Source organism: Mycotypha africana, assembly GCF_025528875.1.
Source record: "Mycotypha africana strain NRRL 2978 chromosome Unknown BDF20scaffold_2, whole genome shotgun sequence".
In the NCBI taxonomy this organism is placed as follows: domain Eukaryota; kingdom Fungi; phylum Mucoromycota; class Mucoromycetes; order Mucorales; family Mycotyphaceae; genus Mycotypha; species Mycotypha africana.
In genome coordinates this window covers 2,822,535-2,841,220 of record NW_026515726.1, presented here as the reverse complement: position 1 = coordinate 2,841,220, position 18,686 = coordinate 2,822,535, and the positions used below count along the sequence as shown (strand labels likewise).

Below are 18,686 nucleotides of genomic sequence, written 5' to 3'. Positions count from 1 at the left end.
TATATAGTCTTTTCTTGCCCAACAGTTAAAGTCAATATCAAACTATTAAAAAAAAATGGATCTGAATATCTTGGTGAAATCGTACAGTTCAGCATTGGAAAAATTGCTGCCCATGTTACAGAAGAAGTCTAAATACTCGTACATCGGGGTTGCTATCCTGTGTCTCGTGCTTAAACAAGCTTATTCTTTAACCGTTCCTCCCAAAGCTTTAAGATGCTTCCCAAAAATAGGCGTTCTTACCATGTTTAAGTCCATGTATTCCAAAGAGCCCGTTCTCGACAGAACTAAAAGATTGGTTACTCCTCTTACCAACAAAGATCATAAAGCTTACATTGTAAGTATGCCATTATGCCTATCTCTCTCTTTAAGGCACTTGTAACACGAATCTTTACATTATAGTCAAAGATTCCTTTAAACTGGACCGTATATGTTACTGACCCAGTAGTTGCAAAAGCTCTCTTGATGAAATCAGGTAATTTATCAAAATAGTTATCTTTAGTAAGAAATGTCTTATTTACCGTTTGTTGGTGGGGGCGTCGAAACCATAATACAGACGCATTTTTTCCCAAATCTCATGATCTCTTAAATCTACTTGGTGATTCCAGCCCGTTGACTCATTTTTTGGGCATTGAAAGTGTCGCCATTTCTAATGGCGAACAATGGAAGAAGCAGCGTAAGGTATGCCTTGGTCTTTGAGACACATTATAAACCGTCAAAAAAAACCGCATACGATTAAACATGCATTAACGCTTTTAACTGTTTTGCATACAGATAATGAATCCGGCTTTTCATCGAGCAATGCCTGTCAAAACATTCGGAGAAACTGCCTTGGACCTCTTTGCTCTGATCGATCAAGATAGTAATAACGTTCCAATAACTGTGTTTATGAAGAACTATACTTTAGATGCCTTGGGAAAATCTGCATTTGGTAATACTTTTATTGAGTATTTTACCAGTTTTTTTTTTCCTCTTTATGTGCGCTAATATGTACCGTATATTGTCACTCAGGTTTTGATTTTCAAGCTATGAAAGGTGACCCTGAAGGATGGACGAAGAAGTACGATATCATCGTTGCAAGTTTATTTGGTCCCGCCCTATTCTTCTTTGCGAAATACGACTTTCTACTCATGTACCTGTCGCCCAAACGTAGAAGAGTAATGAAAGCAACTGTAGAATTTAATGAAATGCTCGAAAATTTGGCTGACAAAAGACGACAGGAGATCCTTGATGACAAAATGCAGAATATTCCTGACAGCGAAAAAGACTTGCTAACCCTGATGATTGAGGCTGACCTTCATGAAAGTACGAAAACAACGACAAAAGAACTCAGAGTAAGCTCGCTAGTATTTATCAGGTCATTTGCCAAGCTATACTTAAGATACTGATCTGTGATCAAATTTCTAAATGATTGTAGGAAAACATCGCTCTCTTCTTCTTGGCAGGTAAAACTATTTGTACTTTAATTAATACTAGGCTCAAAACGGATAACATTTATAATTTTCATCTCTGTAGGACATGACACTACAGCTAATACTCTTGCATTCTGCATGTACAATCTTGCAAAGAATCCAGTAAGCTTTTCCTTTCCTTTAAATCGACTTTTTTTTTTCAAAATAATTAATCTATCGAATTTTATCCTCAAGCACGTACAAAAGAAAGCGCGTGAAGAAATCCTGTCTATTCTTGGAGATGAACCTGCTGACGTTGTCCCAACAATGGAGGACCTGAAACAAATGTCCTATTTGGACATGGTTCTCAAGGAAGTAAGTTATTTGTAGAAAATATAGTTCAAATAACATACTTGTTAACTCGAGTATATACTATACTATCTTTTTTCTTTTAGAATCTTCGTCGTGATGGACCTGTTGATAAATTGATGATAAGAGATACAGCTAAAGACGTTAACTTAGCAGGAATATTTATTCCTAAAAACACCAAGGTCAGTGTGGATTTTGCAGCGCTTCACTTCAACCCAAAGATATGGCATAATCCTGAGAGCTTCATTCCTGAGCGGTTTGAAGAAGGCGGTGAATACGATAAGCACGAAGGCTTGACTTGGGGCCCTTTCAGTGGTGGTTCAAGACAATGTCTTGGCCTCAACTTCAGCTTAACGGAACAAAGAGTACTATTGTCTATGATATGTATGTTACTTATTTCTCAATATGATAAAGCACATAGTAAAATAAGTTGAACCATTATTAACATTTATCACTTTTTGTTCCTTTTCTCATATAGTAAAAAGATACGAAATCAGCATCTCACGCGATTCTGAACATTATAACCGTGTGATTTATGACCGATACTTCAGCTTTGCTCCCAAGTCTTTGAAGTTGATCTTTACGCGGCGTTATTGATTGCCATGCTACAGTTGTATTTGGCAAAACGCGCTCAAATTGAGCTAGTATAGCATTTTAGTTCTATAGTTTTCTAATACTCTATGCAATAAATCCGAACTCTTTTTAGTTATCTTACGTACATGTCTCTTTTCTTTGCTTTAGCACATTGATCCTTTTTCCATGAGAAGTTAAGATCACTTAACACTAACATCCAGAATGTAGAATAATTGTTACGCAAATTCCAACAGTTAGGAAACGTTCGCGGAGCATTCCATAACACTCGGGCAGTAGTTTCCGCGCTTGCACGTTCCCAGGCCAATCAAAGAGATGAATTTGCACAAAATGACAGCACACAGAAGATTCCCCTGCTCTTCCATTCTACAATAAGGATTGTAGCAACTCTTATTGGTTCCATCACCTTTCTTTTCTTAAAAAGCTTTCATTCTCTTTCAAGAGTTAGCGGCTGTCTTTGTTCCATTCTCCATTTTTTTTGCAGATACATTCAGCAACTCTAAACCATGTTTGCAACTGAACATCTGGTGCAAAATCTCAACACTAATATTGATGCTTTATTAAAGATTGTCTCCAAAACAATCACAAGAAAAGCTGGTATTATAACTCTCTCGAGCGCTATAGCGCTTGCATTTTTATATTCAACTATTCAGAAATTTATTCAGCCCTCCAAGAAATTGAGACATCTACCATTCATCAGCTATCTAACATTTTTAAGATATGTCTTCAAAGACGCTTTGTTAGAAGCATATTCAAAAGAACAAATCTTGCCCCTAATGAAAAGGTCCAATGGCGTTTACGTAGTAAGCACACAGATTGTTATCATGCTTGGGCTATCTTTTTTTTTATTAAGATTTGTTTCCACCTTTATTATACCTTCAGAGGCCGACTGTTCAAGGTTGGTCAGTCATGTTTGCCAATCCAGTTGCAGTAAAGCAACTTTTGTTAAAACCAGGTACATCTGTAGAGCATTTGACGACTGATTCTTAAAGTAAGTGGATCATCTGATCATCTTTTTTCTCTTTGGTCTCCAATATAGAAAGCAGCTTTCCCAAGGCGCTATCAAATGTAGGACTACCTGGGACACTCATTAACAAATTCATTGGCGGACCCAGTATTCTCAGTGTCAGCGGACCAGACTGGAAAAGACATAGAAAAGTATGCACAGCAAATAATCTGTACACTATACATCCATAGTTAAAATGGGCTAATTGAAAAATAAAGAGCTAACAATATACTGATGATTTCTGAGTTAGATTGCAAATCCTGCCTTCCAACGGTCTATGCCAATTACAACCTTTGGTGAACTCACCATAAAGATGTTTGAGGTCATAAACAAAGAACCAGGTGATACAATTGATGTGCTCGACCTTTTTGAGAGGTGGACACTTGATGCTATAGGAATCACAGGCTTTGGTAAGACCTATAATGGTCGTTGTTTCGTCATTACTTGCTTCTCATTTGTTATTCTACCCACATTTAGACTTTGATTTCAATGCACTTGGTGACAAGCACAACAAATGGGTGGATTATTATGACTCTGTTAAAGGCGGCATGAGTAATCCCTTTTTTATCTTTTTCTATCAATTTGACACCAAGTACGTCCATCTTTTCAAAAAGAGAAAAGAACTCCATGAGAAACTCGATAAATTCTTGAGTAATTTGGACGACATCATTAATCAAAAACGAGAGCTTGTCCGGCATAATATATCAAAGACTACAGATAGTGAGAGGGATCTGTTGACTTTAATGATTGAAAGCGAAATGAATGAAGAGGGCGACAAAATGTCGAATGAAGAACTTCGTGTAAGCGGCCATCTAAGTTGCATGGATGCTTGTAGATACTAACTCATCCGTATGTTGCTTTAAGAGTAATTTGTGTATATTTTTCCTTGCGGGCCATGATACGACAGCCAATACATTAGCATTTGCACTTTATGAACTGGCCATGAATCCTGTAAGTAAACTTGTAATGCTTGAATATGACTAAAAGAAGCTCTAATGCCCATGAATTACTGTAGGAACTGCAAGAAAAGGCAAGAGAGGAGGCAATCAGGGTTCTTGGTGACAGTCCTGCAGATGCCATACCAACTCTCGAACAAACTAAAGAATTAAACTTCCTCAATATGGTTATTAAAGAAGTAAAAACTATTTGTACTCTTTCTGAAATGCTTGGGAACCATTATTAACAACATGAAAAATTGACCATAGACTTTGAGACGACATCCTCCTGTTTACAATATTACCAGCCGAGTAGTCTTAGAAGACATGGATATAGTGGGCAACTTCATTCCCAAAGGATCTGAAGTGACTGTGGATATATATAATCTACACCATAACCCTGAGGTATGGACTGATCCATACAAGTTCAATCCTGACAGATTCTTACCTGGTGGTGAAGCTGACAGCAAAGAAGGCATTGTCTGGGCGCCTTTCTCTAATGGAGGGCGTCAATGTATTGGCATGAATTTCAGTTTAGCCGAACAACGCGTAGTGCTTTCAATGCTATGTAAATGCCGAATTTAGCAATATGCTGAAAAGGAGAAGTATACTTATCCTTTTCTTTTTACTCTATTTTAATGTTCCATTTAGTGAGAAAATACACGTGGTCGCTTCCAGAAAACTCACCTCACAAAAAGGTTCTGCAGAAGAAAGGTATCGCTTGGGGACTGGTCATTATGAGTGATAAACTTGACCTTATCTTTAAAAAGAGATACTAGAACAAATTGACACTATAAATTTACTAGTCTTCTATGAGCTGTATATTGTTTTGAAGCCCTTGTACGGCAAATAGCAAGTAAATTAAAGCTTCCATAGCTTAATATATAATCTAATCATGTATAGATTAATTGTATTCAAATTAGTTGTGTTGTAAAAGTTGCTTTCAATGGGAGAAGTACATTAACGCAGTCAACCATGAGATACTGTGTCTAATGCAAAGCCATTCTGTCTGTTCTGTCTGTTCCTTGGAAAACTTACATAGAGAGCTCTAAGCTTCTGAAAGCCAACTTGACAAATTTCATTTCATTAAGAAGCTCGGCCATAGAGACCATTTTAATCGAGTTCTATGTAATAGATATTTCATAGTTCAAAGGCGTCAGGTCAATAATAATGGCAGAAAAAAAAAATCGAGCACATTTTTCTAAAATTGGTTACGTTTGGGTATGTACAGAATATTGAACTAGTATCTTAGCTCATATGATACCTTTGAATTGGTACGACGCGTCTCTGTAAAATGCGTTAATGAGAAAAAGTACATATTGAGTTTACTTCGAGGACCAGCGGGTTTAACGGTGGCAGGCACAGCCTTTTCTACCCCTCATTTTTACGCAATTTGTTTGAGACAGGGATTGAACTAAACACAAATGCAAAATGCCTTTGAGGTGCTATATTATGTATAAAATATTTGATGTAATTGCCTTACGAAATTGTGCTGAAAAGTTTTGATCGGAATCTTTTTCCTCTTTTTTTGTTTTGATTTTTTTGGAAAGAGAAATTGCGTCTCTGTCTTGTTTTCGCGCTTTCACTGCCATAGCCCCTAAGTTAAACATTTTTGATTTGAAATGGAGGATGTCAATAACACATTTAATGTCACCATGCAAGCATTCCATCTGCTGTCTGAAGCATATACATTCTGTTACATAAATCTCAAGAAAGCCAATATACCGATCCCGGAACTTAATCAAATGATTCAGATGACAAAGGCGACTGTATCTTATCTCCTGTCGAACTCGCCCACCATTATTGGGCAATTGTACAATATATTGTTTAAAATGGTCATAGAGTCCAACTTTGTGGGCTTGTTTCTAGTTTTAGTTCTTCTATATATCGCGTATTGCTTTGTCATGGGAACAGTTCGATGGTTATATAGAGTACTATATGGATTTGTTCGCTTCACCATAATCATATTGTTGTTCGCTGGTCTCATGTATGCTCTTCATTTATATCACCTCAGTACAATAACCAATCATAACCATGCAACAAAATCATATACCTAACTGAAGATAGTGATTTCTTCTATATAATATATATATATACAACCTTGGAATAAATAAGATTTTATTGTTATGATGATAAGAAAATTATAAAGCAACAAAGGAACAAGATTATGCAAAAACTAGAATTAAGGGTGGAATAAGGATAGCTGAATTGTATGAAAATTAAAAAATTTACAAATCTCTACGAGTGAGTATAACTCTACTGTCGGAAGGTACAACGACCATAGAGGTATAGTCAGGCTTGGGGGCAGCCTCAGAAACAGTTTCGAAATCGAACTTCTTAACAAAAGTACCAATGATAGCCTTGAGTTGCAAATAACCGAACTTCTCGCCAATACAACGGTGACGACCAGCACCGAATGGAAGGAAAGGACTACGGGAGGAGATACCGACGGCACCGAAACCATAATCAATATTAGCATCATCACCTACTTCCATTTTGTGAACAGGATCAGTCTTATTAATCCAACGGTAAGGATCCCAAACCATAGGATCATTGAAATAGGTAGGATCGATTTGAGTAACACCAGGAGCGGCACAGAGGTAGTTACCCTTGGGAATTTCTTGACCAGTCTTATCATAGATCATCTTATCAGCGACAACACGACGCATCATATTGAAAATGGGTGGGTGAAGACGGAGGGTTTCTTTAACGACACATTCCAAGAGGGTAAGTACTTCCAAGTTATCATAAGTAAATTCGGCTTGAAGAGAACCGAGCTTTTCGATCATTTCTTGGCGAAGAGCCTTGATAACTTCGGGACGGTGAGCAAGTTCAAGAACAGTCCAAGCAGATGTGGTGGAAGAGGTATGTTGGCCACCAAAAAGGGCAGCGGTTAGAATACCGCAAATGTGATGGTCAGGAATTTTTGAACCATCCTTGTACGTGGCATCCATAAGAGCTTGAAGAAGATCGTTGTATTTAACGTCAGGCTCAGCACGTCTCTTTTGAATAACGCCAGAATAAATCTTGGCCAACTTTTCACGAGCTTGGTCACGTCTGCGGTAAGCAGGAAGAGGCAAGTTGGGGAACATAAAGTTAAGAGGACGGAAACCTTGATCCAAGTCATAATAGAGTTGAGCAACACCATCATCAAGAGCATTACGGATTTCAGGACCGAGAAGGGAGCGAGAAGCTGTGTTAATGATGAGAGAACCGAACATTTTGTAGGCATCGACTGTGGTCTTCTTATCATATTTATCCCAGAACATATTACATTCTTCGATGATGTAAGGAACTACCTTACGGAAGTTTTCGATGTTGAGACCGGCCTTAATAAATCTCTTTTGCTCCATAAAAATGCTGTGGGGAGCATCAAAAACGATATCGCTACCGAAAACATGTTTTGTCATATGATTATAGGCTCCAGCAGCAGAGGCAAGATTTTGCTTAGCATTGAATATGAATTGATTTCCGTCAGGACCTACACAAGCAGTAACGCGCTTGTGCAGCAAATTGAAAGTGAAAACGTCACCATATTTCTTTTGACAATTCTTAAGGAAAACAATTGGATCTCTATACAGTATTGTGCAACAACCTTAAGTCATATAATCCCTTTGTTATCCAAACCCTCGCCTGTTAATTTGATATCACTTACTTTCCAAATTCAATGGCGCTACCGATGAATGGAACCCAAGAGAAAACAGTAGGAACAGCCTTAGGATTTTTGGGGAGAATCTGTAACGAGACGAATTGATAAGCAAAAACTTCCAAAATTGATCACAGGCACTCAACAAGATAGTAAACGTCCGTGCGCTAATTTGTTATACGTTACCAATTGAGACAAGATGTGGAAGGCCCAGTAAAGGACAATGGCAACAACAGCCTTAGTAAAAAGGTTTGTTGCAGATGCATTTTGCACAAGTGTAGAAATAATGGCCATTGTTGCCTTTATGTGTTTTAATATAAGAACTATTGAATTAAAACAATAAAAGAAGAAATAAAAAACTTTTTGGTGTTTGCTCCATATCAAATACATCAGTTACCCGGAGTTAAAATGTGCATTGTGTCAAAACGGAATAGAAAATCGTTTTGCTGTATAAAGAAAAGCGTGTCACCGTCGGTATCCATGACAGACTTTAAAAGGATCGAACGATTTTTATAAAATTCAGTTACAACAGAGGTGACTTCGAAGTGTTTAATTTGCTTGCTTCCGTAATACTCTAAACTGTCACTATATTATGGTATCAGAATCGAATTATGGTTTTAGGGCTGCGTGCCCTCCCTGCACCCAACTCGATAGCGAGAGATATTATACCAGATGAAATTTGGCAACGGAAGCAGTTAGAGAAAAAAATTAAGCAATTAAAATACTTCGCAGAACTACTGTAGTAAGCTGGAGAGCACTGTACAACAGGCATTATTAATTGAAAATCCACTATATGCAATCTGAACACTCCGGCATAGGACTGTAGATACATCTCAGCATGATACACTGTTCTCTTATACGCCAATACTATATTTATTGTTCACAAAAAGTGATTGTCCATCTATTGTCTTTATTGTTTTAAAGACCTATTGTTTGGAAATTTTTCGGAAGAACATCCTTTCCGAAAATAAAACGTTTAGATTGGGCACATTAATTTTACTGTAATTGACCAAATGGTGGCTTATAGAACAAAAAGCTCAACAATCTTCAACATATTCCCGTTAGGCTGCAATATCATTCATTACTAAATTGTGCTGAAAAATTCTTAGAGGCAACTAGGGATCTGAATTTCGAAGGTTGATGCCATTGAAAGGAAGTGTACCTGATTATGGTATTTGTGTAACTGAATCAAAGCTAGATTTATACTTCACATGCATGAGCATTCCCGCGGATAGAATTTAACTTCATCATTGAAAATTGCGGTGGTATTCAAAAATAATTAAATTTTATTGATGTATATACATTATCTAAAGGGTTTTGATTTTCCTGGAGACTGTGGTAGTAGGTGGCTCAACCCAGTTACGTGTAATAAATTTAAGTACTTCGTCTATAACGATAACAGGGAAAGAAATCCATAAAACAGCAATCCATTCTTCTTTGTTGAGGGGTACAATAGCAAATAATTTCGTAAAGAAAGGAACATATAAGATCATAAAATGAAGGACCATGGACAAAGCGATTGATAGCACAAGGTAGGGATTGCTCCACAAAGGCAAGGTTAATAAGGATTCATTTTCACTTAAGCTATGTTAGTGGAGTACAGAGGTCAATCAGTATTGGTTCTCTATCCTATATCTGGGTAACGCTTTTCAACTACTTTACCTGTTCATAGCGTTAAACATTTCAATGACAACTAAAATGGATAGACTCATGGTTGTTGCTTTCATAGACAATTCGTTATTGAACATATCGCAGCCGATTTCAGGGAACAATTTTGTGCAATGATGGAAGTGAGAAAGTTGATACCAAGAAATCTTGGGTCCATTTGAGTAAAACATAAACCACCAAACATAACCGAATACAGTAGCCATTCCAACATAAGTACCAATTACCATATATCTAAAGAATAACCATTTACCAACGAGAGGTTCCTTCGAACTTCGTGGGGGTCTACGCATAATGTCATGGTCGGGGGGGTTAAAGCCAAGTGCGGTGGCAGGAAGCCCATCAGTTACCAAATTGACCCAGAGCAATTGTACAGGAATCAAGGCTTCGGGTAAACCCAAAAGCACAGTCAAGAAAATAGAAACCACTTCACCAATATTCGAAGAAATCAAGTAGCGAATAAATTGCTTCGTATTGTTGTAAATACTACGTCCTTCCTCAACCGCCTTTTCAATGGTAGCAAAATTATCGTCAGCCAAAACCATGTCAGCCGCCAATTTCGCGACATCGGTACCTGTACCCATGGCAATACCAATATCAGCCTGCTTCAAAGCCGGTGCATCGTTCACACCGTCACCTGTCATGGCAACAATTTCGCCGTTCCTTTTTAACAAATTAACCAATTGTTGCTTATGACCAGGTTCAGTACGTGTGAACAAATTGGCACGTTGAATAGCGAGCATTTTTTCTTCTTCTGATAGACTGTCAAATTCCCGTCCTGTATAACTTTTGCCTGTCAAATCTTCATCAGCATCAAACACACCAATTTGTCGGCAAATAGCTTCGGCCGTATTCTTATTGTCACCGGTAATGACAATGACACGAATACCAGCCGTCTTACATTCCGCAATGGAGTCAGCAACCTCAGGACGAGGAGGGTCCATCATACCAACCAGACCGATGAAAGTCATATTGCTTTCATACAAACCAAACTTGGATTGATCACGTAAATCAAATTGTTCTGGGTTGATATGTTCAACCTTGGCAAGACCAATACAACGAAGGGCCATACCTTGCCCATATTCAAGTACCTTTTTATTCAGGCCTTCACGGATAGCATCGGTCATGGGAACAGGCGCTTCTAATCCACTTAAGCGGACAAAAGAACAGCGATCCATGATGGACTCAGGGGCGCCCTTAACCAGTAAAGTATTGTTGTTGACGATGACAGACATCGATTTACGATCACGTGTAAATTCAAGTGTAGCTGTACGTTTGAGTTGTTGACCGTAGAAGTCGTTACAGGCTGTACAGCGTTCACTTTTGGAAAACCCATCAAGATGCTGATTGTATTGTTGATCAGGTGTACGTAGCTTTTCAACCAGAACTTGAAGAGCTGCTTCCGTAGGCTCACCAATGTTGGAATAGCTATCAGAAGACGCGTCATAGACAATGCGAGCATCGTTGCAAAGAGAACAGACAAGAGACACATCATGCAAAATAGAGCCTTCTGTAGGAGTCACGATGGCATTATCATTCATCGTTCGAGCATCGCCAATGGGTTCATAGCTAGTACCATCAACTGTCAAATCATCAACTGTACCATCTACGCTAGATACCACGGCAACACGAGAGACGCACATTTGATTGGTCGTCAATGTACCTGTTTTGTCAGAACAAATGACACTGGTACATCCTAATGTTTCTACGCTAGGTAAACTACGGACAATAGCACCACGTTTTGCCATCTTCTTAGTACCCAATGCAAGACAAGCAGTAATGACAGCAGCTAAACCTTCAGGAATAGCAGCTACGGCCAAAGCAACAGCAATCTTAAAATAATAAACTGCACCTCCTAACCATCCCTTGTGTGAAGGATCATTGAAATTCTGAATGTTGATTAACCAAACCAAGATACAAATAACTGTGATCACCTTCGCCAGCATATCGCCAAAATCATCCAGTTTGCGTTTTAAGGGTGTCTTTTCTGAAATCTGAGAAGAGATGGACTTGTGGATGTCACCAATGGCCGTAGAAGCGCCAATATTGACGACGATCGCTCTAGCTTTACCCAAAACACAGGTGGTGCCCGAAAACAACATATTGCATTGATCTTGCTTCACGGCTTTTTCGTCATGGATGGCTTCAACTTGTTTTTCGACGCTGACAGATTCACCAGTCAATAGAGCTTGATCGACACGAAATACGCTGGAGGAAATGGAAAGAACACGAGCATCGGCGGGAATCTTATCGCCAACAGCTAGGTCAATGATATCTCCAGGGACTAATTCTTCAGCACGTACTTTGCGTACTGTACCGTCGTCACGGATCACTTTAGCTTCGTCAGGGGAGTATTCTCGTAAGGCATCGATGGCCTTTTCAGCGCTAGTTTCTTGAAGTACGCCAACAGTAGCATTAGCGATGAGAATAATGAGAATGACGATTGGCTCAACAAAAGCAGTACTGGTTTCCTGATCTTCAAAGATCGCAAGAATGAATGAGATGATGGCAGCGCCAAGTAAGATTAAAACTAGCTGATCTTGGAACTGTTCGAGAATTAACTTGTACAATGGTGTCGATTCTTCTACAGGTAATTCTATAACAAACGTAGATATTCATCAACAAAATGAAAGGTATTTCATTAATTATTAAAAGCCTTCGCAGTTATTTATCTATAATTTAGTTCTCCTTAAAATAATCATACCATTTTTTCCGTATTTCGCTTGATGTTCTTTTACTTGCTTAGCATTTAAGCCTTTCGTTCTATCCACATTGAAGTGCTGACAGACTTCTTCTGGACTTTTCACAAAGGCGTTGTCCATGGAAGAGGCAAAGTGAATTAATATAATTCTAGAATATGATAGTTAATTAAGGAAGAAAAGGATAGAAACTTGCTCTCCAGTGACCTAACGATCTTGCCAGTCTTTTATCGTTCTTTTACCTGTATTGAATTTCCGAGTGTCCGTTACACGAATCCCTGCAAATTAAGACAAGACAAGTATGTTGCACCACTAATAAATGAGCCCTTCAAGAGAGGAAAACGTTGTAAAGCATTTATCCAATACTGTCCTTTCTTTTTTTTTTTTTTTTTTTTTTTTTTGTTATATTAAAGAACTATTTATCAAATGAACTAAACTGGAGCATGCAACAATTTTAGTCCTATTTTGATGATTTAAAGTTCACGCAAATAAAAGCCTTTGTTTTTCCTTTGCTTCAACAACAATCATAGCAATTTATAGATTAACACGTTATACCGTAAGTAACTACTTCAGACCTTGGAGAGAAGTAACGGCTCGCACAGACAATTTGTATTCAATTGATTGCCTGCCAAATTTTCTTATCGTTTGTTTACTAAATTATTGCAAACTTACGTTTGAACAGTACATACAAATGCATAAGTATTGAACTAAGACTATTTACTGTCAAGGATGATCTGACTGAAATACTTGAAATCAATGCAGTAGTATCTTAAGCTTGAAGCTAGTGATGGTTTAACCAATATTCATAATGATATCTATCCTGTTTCATCAAATTCAAGTAGTAGGTTTCAATTTTGCAGAAAGCGCTATTTTTTTATTTTTTTTTTATTTTTTTTTGCTATACTAACGTGTTGATTGCTATAATCTCGTCGGCCAACGAAATATGACTACGCTACACTCTTTCTGTTCTAAGATAATATGTATAGGACAATATGCCTACCAAATCACATATGGTATTGTCATAAGTTGTAACCAAATATAATTGCAAGCACAAAAAGCACATAGATTGGCTCAACTTCAACTGCCATATCGTGCTATAGGAATGTTTTGCCACAGTCGATCAAAGGCGGATGTTTCAACAAAACACTATTCGGAGAGCTGGTTGATAAAACTATCATCCCTGCTTTTGTGGATACAGGTTCTCATTTCTGTTCCTCGTATTTATTCAGTTTGTGAAACTATAGAAGATTGCGTTGGTTATAAAGTAAAAGCACGTACACATTTTCTGGCACTTCATCACGAGGCTGAGCTGGTTAGACTTCCAGCTTATAGCATACTTGCAATAGCCAAGGATCAATGGATGGGAACTATCCATACATTGCTCAAAATGAAAAAGCACATTAGACCGTTAAGGAACGGCTTTGGCTATTGATCGATTATCTCAATCATTATCTACCATATTTTCAAACCTCTGACACTGGATGACCTTTAGTTTCTTCCAATGCTCAGAAATAACATAGAATTTGTGTTTTGTGCTTCCGTGATAAGCCTTCAGTATAATGTCAGAATTAGGGGAAGGCACGCATGGTAAATTGCCTTAATACACTTTTTATTCATCTTACACAATGTAATTCATATCCGCAAAGCCAGTTTAAAAAGACCTTTTGTCGTTCTCCATGTTTTTCAATTTTCCTCATGTTTTTTATTTTACGAAATAAATCGATAAAATCAATTGGGTTTTTCCACTTCTTTTTGTTTTTTCTGTACCAACGATTCCCTTTCATATGGTCTTTTGGCAATTGTCCTTCTCTTCATTTAGACGTCAAATTGTTTAAATGGCACGATTTCATCTTAGAAAGGGACTTGTCAATTATGTGGGGCTTTGTCTTTCCATCATCGGCTTTATTTTAACAGTATTATGCCTTGCAGGTTGTCTGAAGCCAAGCAGTTATGGATTTTATTTTGCAAAAATAACCGATGCAGAAGCTTCAAGTGACGGAAGTTTTGTATCCATTTACTTTGGATGGCAAGCCTACTGCGTACAAGAGAGCAACCAGCCTATGGCATGTTACAACGATCGCAGTATTATGGTAGTTCCATTCGGTAAGTGGTGTATATTGGATTATGATGAGACCTTAGCTGATGTACTCTTTTCACTCTCCTCCTCTTTTTACTGCGTTGCAATTAACAAGACGTTTCTGTCAGCAATCAGCTTAATGAAACTTATCCTCGGCTCTTTATTGATAAAGTTGAACAAGACGAAGCACTCAATCCAGGTGCATCTCCTAATCCACCTCACGATCCGAAAATTTATCCAGCGGCTGTGCTTTGCTTGATCTGTTCGGCCATATTACTTGTCTGTTGTTTATATCGCGTTACATATCCAAGCCGATACCAGGATGAATATTTTACAAGAGGATTCTTGGCATTGGTATCTGCAGTGTTTGCACTGCTTTTAGTAATTTTGTCAACCGTTATGTATTCTGATGCGGTGGATCAATTAAATCGAGCATATCCTCATTTGCAAGCAACAGAGGGAACAGGATTGCCAATGATAGGATGCGCTTTCGCAGCATTCACGATAGCCGGATTTATTTTATTAAGAGGGTGCATGAGTATAGATTCGAACGATAACGATGGATATAGTCCTATTTAATTTAATTGCAAAACACTTTACATGTAAAACTATAATCTGAAATCTATAAAATATATCCTCAAAACCATGCATAGACAAAAGGGTCTCTTTTATTAGCAACTATCGTAACGTAAGAATAATGTAATTCTTTTCCTGACACTACATACATAAAATGTCGTTATTAAAAAGAAGTGTGGGGTACATGAATTGTACAGCAGCAACTTTATCTGGCTTATGTTCTCATCGTTTTTCAAGCCAACAGATTTACATTATATAGGTCTATTCTTAACTAGTTGAATCCACTTATCTTGGATCATTAGAAAAAATATGTTGTGTAGCATTCACTTAAGTAAATTTTCGCCAAAGTGCTCGATTTGGTGAAATTATTTCCCTTGGGTTTTTGTAAGAGCAGACGGCCCCCGACCCCTTCCCCTTCATCTCCCTCTCCTCCTCGCTTCTAGCCATCAGGGATAATTTTCGTCGTAATCTGTTTTCCTTTATTAACAGCTGAGTTAATGAGAAGTAAACTACTGCTAGTATACTTTGGTTATGGAAGTAAATTAGAAAGTCAAGGTAAATAGCAGCAAATCAATGCTAGCTTGTAAAGCGTGTAAACATTAACAAAAAGGGAAAGGATTGCTCATGATGTATACGCACTTCAACTTTCTTTTAGATCACATTTGCTTTTCGTTCGGTTAACAGGTTTTCTATTTTAACTTTCTGACTACTTAGCTTTTGTGTATTTGATGTAACAAACATCTTGGACAAACTCAAATTCGAATCAAAACAAAGACTCGATAAATAAAGAAAACAAAGCTTATATGTGCTTCAAATGCTTCATTCTTTAGTTGTTTATGTCTGTTTCCTTTGAGGCCCTTTCGTAGCAAGCAGAAGCACACTTATGCTCAAGAGTAGTATTCGAACTGTACCAAACAGCAAGGTTGTGAAATCAATTTTAAAATAGATGTTTATGCATGATGTATGCATGTATTCTTGGCTTTTTTTTTTTCTTTTATTTTCTATTTTGCAGCGCATTGCATATTTGACTAAATACATATGGACTTAGTCTATACCTCTGTTTTTGTTATTTATATATATTTATCTAGAAAGGAATGGGTAGAGTAGACGGTAAATAATGACAATTACGAAATAAATTGGACTTTTACAAGTAAATGAGATGATTCAGGTGATTCAAGTGACTTGCACGCGCTTCATGTTGTTCACAAGATCACTTGTGTCCTTGCGGCTAACATGGTGCAAATCCAATTTAAACGTCTTGCCATACCTATATGAGTATAAGTAACAAACAAGTTGCAAAGTCTTTAAAAAAAAGGGGGGGTTGCTCAACAGACAATCTCTTCAATGTTATTATTTTGTTTATGGTAGGGATGATTGATCAAGTGTAGCTGTTGTGTTGTTATTATTTACGGAGCATACTGTCGATTTGGGGTCTGAATGAAAATGGGGCGTTTTTTTTTAAAGTTTCTTTTTATTTAAGGGGGTTGCCATAGTCTGCTCGTCCTTGAACTGATTCCATAGCAAAAGTAAAAGGGAAAAAAAAAAGCGAATAAAAAGCGCAGACCATAGAAATCTGTAATATTAAGAAAGTACCAGTAACAGTAAACATATTTAGTTATATGCTTTAATGAATATACCGTATATACTTGTATGTATCTTTTTATTTACTAATGAATATCACATCTACCCATATGCAGGTAAAAGGTGAACTTTTTCTTACTCTGCAGTATTGTTTTCACACAAAAATCTTAATCAATCATAATTAAAGAAACACACGCACTTTGCTCTTTTTGCCACTGTATACTGTCTGTTATCCCCTTCTTCCGTTTCTTACGAATAAAAAAGGCATTTAAATAAAGAAGGAAAAATTTATTAAGTTGGGCTTTCTTCTTTTCATTCTTATTGCCTATCTTTCTTTCATCAGTGCGCGTGTAAATTCATTTCTCGTCAAAAACTAACAAGCAAAGACACTTGATCCTAAACGAATAAACTATACATAAAAAGTAAGCACAATAAAATACCGCTTATACATACATATTACATATTACAAGTATAGTAACATTTTACTGTTTTAACAATAAAGTGGAAAGCATATACTCTGCTACTGCTACTGGTGATGGTACCACTACATCTTCCACAACAACAAATGTCTCACCTTATGATTTACAGCAACAGAACCGCAATTATTATGGAAATCAGGCTTATCATTCCTATTTTAACAATAACACAGCTGCTACTGCTGCGTCGTCTTCTACAACTGATCATCCTACAACTACCCCTTCAAACGTTACTTCACCCATGACACCTCATGTTTATGCTACTAATACAGCACACACATCGTCAACAACAAATGTTACTACCATTCAGCAAGACAACAGTAACAATACTACCAGTCCTTCATGGTCTCATACAAATAATACTAACAATACGATGACTTCACCTCCACTACTGCCACCGGCAATTCCTCACTTTTCTCGATACTCTGCAAGCCCGTATGGTGCTTATCCGACCAGTATTTCCAACTACTACAATACCGGGTTTCCATTATCTAGCCATCATCATCATCAGCATCAGCATCATTCAATGACCACTACTGTTATGAATGCTATTGCAAATGATAACGTAACTAATGGCAGCATTGGTGCTCCTGCGACTACAGGTACCATTCAGAGGCCCAAGTTGACAACAACAGTATGGGAAGATGAAGGTACTTTGTGCTATCAAGTAGATGCCAAGAGTGTTTGCGTTGCTCGCAGACAAGGTAAACTATTGACATGTTTGATTGAAAAAATGGAAAGTTTATTGACACTGTTTCTTTTATACCTCTAGATAACGATATGATTAATGGTACTAAGCTTCTAAATGTCGTTGGTATGTCTCGTGGCAAACGTGATGGCATTCTGAAGAATGAAAAGGGCCGCGTTGTTGTCAAAGTAGGGGCGATGCATTTGAAAGGTGTTTGGATAACTTTCAATCGTGCCAAAGATTTGGCCACAAAATTCAAGATTGTCGATATCTTATATCCCTTATTCGTTGAAGATCCTTCCGTCTTTTTAACTGTACAGCAACAACAACAACCTGTTGTAACAGCTGCTACAGCAGCAGCTAGCAGTCATAATAATAGTCAATCCGATATGCAGCAACCACTTCCTAGTATTTATCAACAACAGCAGCAAAGTGGAAACTATAGCCCTGTACCCAGCAGCAATAGTAATACCAGCAACAGTCTACTTACAACAGCAGACAACGATAACAATGACTATTACTATTACCGATCTTCTCCTTCTTCTTCTTACTACTATAACAAGCCATCCTACTACCAGCCGCCCGTTTATACGGCCAGCACTTACTATGACCGTAAACTGCCTTATTTAAACGCAACCGAAGAAGTGCAGATGGAGCGAAAAATGATTGATTTTCCTACAAGCCCGCCACCTGAAATGAACCCACCCTATTATTCCGCTACAGGCAATACAGCAAAGCATTCGCCTCTGGGCTCTCCTTTAGTTAACAATTTGAAGCGTCTTACAACAAGTAATAATAACGAGCCGGAAGAATTGCAACTTAAATCAAAAGGCAGAAAGAGAGGCTATAATCAGACCAGTGCTTCTACAACGACAAGTACCAGCATCAATAAGCGTGCCAAGATTCTAAAATCTACACTATAGCTACTTATATAATATCCTCTACATTGTTATCTACTTTTATATATTTAATACCACTCCTTCATACAC

At 37.6% G+C, this 18,686-nt stretch overlaps 7 protein-coding genes across 7 annotated transcripts; 5 read left to right on the top strand and 2 right to left on the bottom strand.

Annotated features, from left to right (window-relative positions):
- Positions 1-55: 55 nt before the first annotated feature.
- BDF20DRAFT_814097 (cytochrome P450) lies at positions 56-2,354 on the top strand (the record flags this gene model as incomplete). The annotated part of the gene is made up of 10 exons (XM_053076944.1): positions 56-334; positions 400-472; positions 554-678; positions 772-928; positions 1,009-1,331; positions 1,415-1,442; positions 1,513-1,571; positions 1,644-1,763; positions 1,844-2,141; positions 2,236-2,354. The coding sequence occupies 10 exons, from the start codon at positions 56-58 to the stop codon at positions 2,352-2,354; spliced, it is 1,581 nt and encodes a 526-aa protein (XP_052939679.1).
- A 500-nt stretch (positions 2,355-2,854) lies between these two features.
- Positions 2,855-5,068, top strand: BDF20DRAFT_910822 (cytochrome P450; the record flags this gene model as incomplete). The annotated part of the gene is made up of 9 exons (XM_053083749.1): positions 2,855-3,151; positions 3,231-3,303; positions 3,388-3,506; positions 3,605-3,764; positions 3,832-4,154; positions 4,219-4,305; positions 4,370-4,489; positions 4,560-4,857; positions 4,941-5,068. The coding sequence occupies 9 exons, from the start codon at positions 2,855-2,857 to the stop codon at positions 5,066-5,068; spliced, it is 1,605 nt and encodes a 534-aa protein (XP_052939678.1).
- Positions 5,069-5,911: 843 nt separating this feature from the next.
- Positions 5,912-6,346, top strand: BDF20DRAFT_814740 (uncharacterized protein; the record flags this gene model as incomplete). Its single annotated transcript, XM_053077011.1, has 1 exon — positions 5,912-6,346. The coding sequence occupies one exon, from the start codon at positions 5,912-5,914 to the stop codon at positions 6,344-6,346; it is 435 nt and encodes a 144-aa protein (XP_052939677.1).
- A 171-nt stretch (positions 6,347-6,517) lies between these two features.
- On the bottom strand, positions 6,518-8,229 carry BDF20DRAFT_813964 (cytochrome P450; the record flags this gene model as incomplete). The annotated part of the gene is made up of 3 exons (XM_053076931.1): positions 6,518-7,862; positions 7,945-8,024; positions 8,122-8,229. 3 exons carry the CDS (start codon positions 8,227-8,229, stop codon positions 6,518-6,520), a joined length of 1,533 nt encoding a protein of 510 aa, XP_052939676.1.
- Positions 8,230-9,159: 930 nt separating this feature from the next.
- Positions 9,160-12,505, bottom strand: BDF20DRAFT_855043 (SERCA-type calcium-translocating P-type ATPase). Its single transcript, XM_053080215.1, has 3 exons — positions 12,305-12,505; positions 9,598-12,196; positions 9,160-9,519 (listed from the first exon to the last, which is right to left on the bottom strand). Exons 1-3 carry the CDS (start codon positions 12,420-12,422, stop codon positions 9,243-9,245), a joined length of 2,994 nt encoding a protein of 997 aa, XP_052939675.1. The 5' UTR covers positions 12,423-12,505; the 3' UTR covers positions 9,160-9,242.
- Positions 12,506-14,134: 1,629 nt separating this feature from the next.
- Positions 14,135-14,955, top strand: BDF20DRAFT_814475 (uncharacterized protein; the record flags this gene model as incomplete). Its single annotated transcript, XM_053076981.1, has 2 exons — positions 14,135-14,402; positions 14,492-14,955. 2 exons carry the CDS (start codon positions 14,135-14,137, stop codon positions 14,953-14,955), a joined length of 732 nt encoding a protein of 243 aa, XP_052939674.1.
- Positions 14,956-17,550: 2,595 nt separating this feature from the next.
- Positions 17,551-18,029, top strand: BDF20DRAFT_813376 (transcription regulator HTH, apses-type DNA-binding domain-containing protein; the record flags this gene model as incomplete). Its single annotated transcript, XM_053076872.1, has 2 exons — positions 17,551-17,713; positions 17,782-18,029. Coding segments are annotated over 2 exons (411 nt in total), but the record flags the coding sequence as incomplete, so codon positions are not given.
- Between the last annotated feature and the right edge of the window lie 657 nt (positions 18,030-18,686).